The sequence below is a fragment of the Triticum aestivum genome, chromosome 5B (assembly GCF_018294505.1).
Source record: "Triticum aestivum cultivar Chinese Spring chromosome 5B, IWGSC CS RefSeq v2.1, whole genome shotgun sequence".
Lineage (NCBI taxonomy): Eukaryota > Viridiplantae > Streptophyta > Magnoliopsida > Poales > Poaceae > Triticum > Triticum aestivum.
The window spans coordinates 197,727,328-197,732,742 of NC_057807.1; the positions used below are offsets into that span (position 1 = coordinate 197,727,328).

General features: G+C 53.3%; 1 protein-coding gene across 1 annotated transcript in view; it reads right to left on the reverse strand.

The window, feature by feature from the left end:
* The window catches only part of LOC123111006 (protein PGR), a 28,772-nt gene extending 26,878 nt beyond the window's left edge, over window positions 1-1,894 (reverse strand). Inside the window, exon 1 of the mRNA XM_044531660.1 lies at window positions 1,513-1,894. Coding sequence (XP_044387595.1) covers window positions 1,513-1,778 — 266 coding nt within the window. The 5' untranslated portion in view covers window positions 1,779-1,894. The remainder of the gene's footprint in view (window positions 1-1,512) is intronic.
* Window positions 1,895-5,415: the final 3,521 nt, after the last annotated feature.

The window sequence follows — 5,415 nt, forward strand, 5'->3', positions numbered from 1 at the left end:
CCAGGCCGCGCCCTCGCCCGCCGCGCCCGCCGTCCAGGCCACGGCTGCCCCGTTCACGCCCGCCCCAGGCCATGTCCGGCCCCGGCCTCGCCCGGAGCTCCTGCAGCACGTCGAGGGAGGAGGGCAGCTCCACGTGCTGCCACCATTAGCGCCGACGCACTCCTTGAGCTGATTGGCGAAGAGCCTGGCGATCTGCAGCTGCGTCTTGGCCATGGTCTCCGCTCGATCTTCAGGAACGAGCTCGCCAGCAGCTCGATGCTCCTCGCGACGTCCAGCTCCGGGCCCTTCCGCTTCCTCCCCGGCGCGTCCCAGGCCTCCTCGGCGGTGCAGCAGCGGCGCGTCGGCGGCGAGGAGGCAGGACGCGGCGGTGAGCGCGGCGCGGAGGGAGCTCCGGAGCGAGGCGATCGCGAGGGAGACCGCGTTGAGCACGTCGGTGCCTTGACGGAGCGGTCGAGCAGGTCGGCGGCGAGGCGGTCTGCGGGGGGCCTGGCGAGGGCGTCCCGGAACGCGGCGTCCGAGGACACCACGGCGTCGAGTAGCTTGGAGAGGAACGCCAGCGAGAGCACCGGCCCCTGGTGCTGCGCCACGGAGGAGGAGCGGGCGGCGGGGGCGGCGAGTCGATCGGCAAGGGGAGGCCGCAGCAGGGAAGGCGGCCACCGGCGGGAGCGGGGCCGCGGTGGCCGGCGAGGGGAGGGCGAGGGGAGGCTGCGGAGGCGCGCCCCCGGCGTGCGGCGGCGAGGAGGAGGCCGCGACGGTGGGTGGTAGGTGGCGGAAGGAAAAATGAGAGGAGAGAGGAGAAAGAACAGAGAGAAAGGAGAGGAGAGGGGAGAGAGAGGCTGGCAAGTGGGGCAGCGCCTGCAAAAAGCAATGCCGGCGTCCCCGGCTGCCCCCCGGCGGGCTGGGTGCGGGGTGGGCGTGCCGGCGCTAATTTTCGGAAAATCCGGCGAAAAACGACGTCCTGGGGGCTGGCTGGGACGTTTTTTACCCGCCGGTGCTAAAAAAAGGTGCTTGGAGGGCGTCCTGGGGCCCTAGAGGAGATGCTCTTAGCCCCACTATAGCTTCAAATAGGTGCTAGCCGAGCCGCCGCTAAATGGCATAGCCCGCTATTTAAAACATTGGGAACAACTAACCACGTATTCAAGTAGGAGGAAGAGAACTTGAGAACTCAGATGCAAAGGTTGTGTCAACAGTTCAGGCAAATCCTAAGTCATTTCATACTGTTAGGACACGATGTGTTAAGCTACTACGTTTATACCGAAAAAGGGTTTCCCCCGCATTGTATGGTGTTTGGAATACAAAGGGTGGGGAAACCCTTTTTCGGTATACAGAGAGAAAATACTGAATGCCTAACTCTATCAGGAACACTGAATACCTGTGTTGCTACATTGTTCACTATTAGTTTAGTTTGTGTAGCAATTTTTCAGCACAAAAAGTGCACCCGTGTAACATGTGAAAGCTAAAATGAGAATAACTCAGCTCAGAAACGTAGCCAAACACGGAGATGCCCATTACCAGTTGCGCTGGCCACCCTCCTTGAAATCCTCCTCAACGCGCCGCTTGCGGTCCTCGCCGATCTTGGTCACCTTGGACGAGGTGAAGAAGAAAGCCAGCAGCAGCGCACCGTACCTATAGCCGCAGGCAAGGTGGAGCGCCATCACGGCGAACCCGGCAGCTCCGCCCCAGGCATCCAGCGAGCGCCGCCGGACGGCACGCGCCGCGATCAAGGCGGCCAGGGCGACACCGAAGGCCGAGCGGACGGCGATCGAGGCGGTGGCCATGTCGGCCAGGCTCAGCAGCGGTCTGGGATGTGAGAGGCGCGCGGATTTGGGGGCTGTTTGGATGGCAGCAAGCAGGCGCCCCACCAAAAATATTGGCGTTGACTGCCAGGGTTGGAGTGCGTTTGGAACTTTGGATGGCAGCCAATTTTTTTGGTTCCGTGGTCCGAGCAAAAAAAAATTTAACATCAGTACAAGCTCTACATACGCGCATATACTCACTCCTATGAACGCACGCATGCATATTTTATCCCTGTGAGCACCTCCGAGAGACTGAGCCGGCATGTCATCTTGAAATTTACGAAGTCACCGTAGACGTCTCGTCGCCGACGGGAACATCGCAAGCGTTACATACGCGCATACACTCACCCCTATGAACGCACATACGCACATCCTATCCCTATGAGCACCTCCGAGAGACTGAGCCGGCATGTCATCTTGAAATTTACGAAGTCATCGTAGACGCTTCGTCGTCGACGGGAACGTCTCCTCCCACTAAAAGCGCATCGCCTAGAATCCTGAAATAAATTCAGGAATAATGCGAGTACCAGGATTTGAACCCTGATGGGTTAGAGATACCACGGTCCTTTTAACCATCCAACCATATGTTGGTTCGCCCGAGCCAGCTTTTTGGTAGCCCCTTCAGGATTTGCACACACGCGCGGACGTTTCGCTGACAGCGAATTGCTCCGCCAATAATTTGGCGCGCCGCTGTTTTGGCACACAAATCAGACAGATTAAGGTTGAATGTCTTAAACAGGTCTTATGTATGGGTGAACTGCCAGTCATCAACCAATCAAAAACCGAATCTAGGGCAAATATAAGGAGCCCTAGGCGAGCTCACACGCTTTCGCCATGTCAGCCCGGCCCATCGTGGCCCGCAGGGATGCCACATATAAGACTAGTCATAGTAGTAGTCTATATTACTATCTTAATTGGAAGTAACATATGTGTGGTGTCATGCAACAGTTTATTTATCATGTTGTAGACTTATCTTATCTTGATATGTGTGATGTTACTCTTAGTATGAGTAACTAGCTCGTCTTGGTTTATTGGTCCTCGTTGTATATTCTGTCAAATTTTGATCATAAGTTTAACTAACAAAATGTTTGTGCATGTTATAAAAAATTATATCATTGAAAATTATGTTCAAATACGAATCCAATGATATAATTTTTGTTGACATGCACTAATATTTTGTCAGTTAAATCCTTGGTCAAATTTAACACAAATTACAAAGGGGACCAATTAACAAGGACGGAGGTAGTACTCAATTTGTCTCCCTCCTCATTAATTAGCTGTCACATCATCTATTATACATAGATATTGATGTTATCGCTCATATTACCCTCATTGTGTGTAGTCTAATCCTAATCTGGAGGAGCCCCACACGAGCTCGGGCGCGTTCGCCAAGTCAGCTCGGCCCATTGTGGCCCGCAGGGATGCCACATATAATCCCAATCTGGAGAACCATAGAACTCAGTCCGCTCCAATTCAATCCATTCCCTCTGTCCCCTCCTCTTCCAATCCGATATATAGCTTCCGGCGGCGGCGGCAGCGTGAGCTCTAATGGCGACTCCAATGAACCCTCGTCCGGCGGCGGCGGCGGCGTGAACCCTTGTCCGGCGTGCAACACCAACAACAACTCTGCTCCACTGCAGGTACACTGCCCCACTCCTTCGCTCCCACCTCTGGAGGACATCCATGGACACCGTTGGGTGCTCGTGCCCTCGTCGACACTAGAGTGGTCGAGGATGCCTGAGTCAGAGGCGTGGGCCGCACGGCGCGAGCGACAACACATGAGGAAGAGAGGGCGGTAGGCGAGGCATTAGCCAGGCACCAAGCAAGTAAACTTGTCGGTGTATCCCGAGGACGTCCTCCTCGCATCGGTCCTCCGTCGCTCCCTGGCGATCGCGGAGTCGGATGCGCGACGACTCCAATGTAAGAATGCCAAAGTTCTCCAACTCGCCATTGAGTTGTCGTAGCAAGGCAATGATGTAGAGATACGCTGAGGAGAAGGAGTGCCTGAAGGAAATATGCCCTGGAGGCAATAATAAAGTTGTTATTTTATATTTCCTTATTCATGATAAATGTTTATTAATCATGCTAGAATTATATTAACCGGAAACTTGATACATGTGTGAATACATAGACAAAACAACGTGTCCCTAGTATGCCTCTACTAGACTAGCTCGTTAATCAAAGATGGTTAGGTTTCCTAGCTATGGACATGAGTTGTCATTTGATAACGGGATCACATCATTAGTAGAATGATGTGACAGACAAGACCCATCTGTTAGCTTAGCATAATGATCGTTCAGTTTTATTGCCACTGCTTTCTTTGTGTCAAATATATATTCGTCTGACTATGAGATTATGCAACTCCCGGACACCGGAGGAATGCCTTATGTGCTATCAGACGTCACAACGTAACTGGGTGATTATAAAGATGCTCTACAGGTATATCTGAAGGTGTTTGTTGGGTTGGCATAGATCGAGATAAGGATTTGTCACTACGAGTATCAGAGAGGTATCTCAGGGCCCTCTCGGTAATGCACATCATATGAAGCCTTGCAAGCAATGTGAATAATGAGTTAGTTGCGGGATGATGCACTACGGAACGAGTAAAGAGACTTGCCGGTAACGAGATTGAACTAGGTATGAAGATACCGACGACCGAATCTCGGGCAAGTAACATACCGATGACAAAGGGAATAACTATATTGACATTGCGGTTCGACCGATAAAGATCTTCGTAGAATATGTGGGAACCAATATGAGCATCCAGGTTCCGCTATTGGTTATTGACCAGAGAGGTGTCTCGGTCATGTCTACATAGTTCTCGAACCCGTAGGGTCCGCACGCTTAACGTTCGATGACGATTGGTATTATATGAGTTATGTGTTTTGGTGACCGAAGGTTGTTCGGAGTCCCGGATGAGATCACGAACATGACGAGGAGTCTCGAAATGGTCGAGAGGTAAAGATTGATATATTGGAAGGTTATATACGGACACTAGAATGGTTCCAAAGAGGTTTGGGGATTTTTTTTGGAGTACCGGGAGGTTACCGGAACCCCGCAGGAAAGTTAATGGGCCACATGGGCCTTAGCTGGGAGGAGAGCGCAAGCCATAGGAGGTGGCGCGCGGTTCCCCCTTGCCAATTCGAATTGGACAAGGGGTTGGGGGCGCGGCCCCCCTTTCCTTCTCCCTCTCCACCTCTTTCCCCTTTCCCCCTCTCCGTAAGAAGGAAAAGAGGGGGGCGGGGGGCGAATCCTACTAGGAATGGAGTCCTAGTAGGACTCCCCCTCCATGGCGCGACACTGGTGGCCGGCCTCCTCCCCCTCCTATTTTATATACGGGGGCGGGTGGGGGGCACCCCAAAGGGACCACAATTGTCTTAGCCGAGTGTTGTGCCCCCCTCCACCGTTTACTCCTCCGATAGTATCATCGTAGTGTTTAGGCGAAACCCTGCGCAGATCACATCACCAACACCGTCATCACGCCGTCGTGCTGACGGAACTCATCAACTCCTTCTTGCCTCTACTGGAACAAGAGTTCGAGGGACGTCATCGAGCTGAACGTGTGTAGAACTCGGAGGTGCCGTACGTTCGGTACTTGATCGGATGATTCGAGAAGACG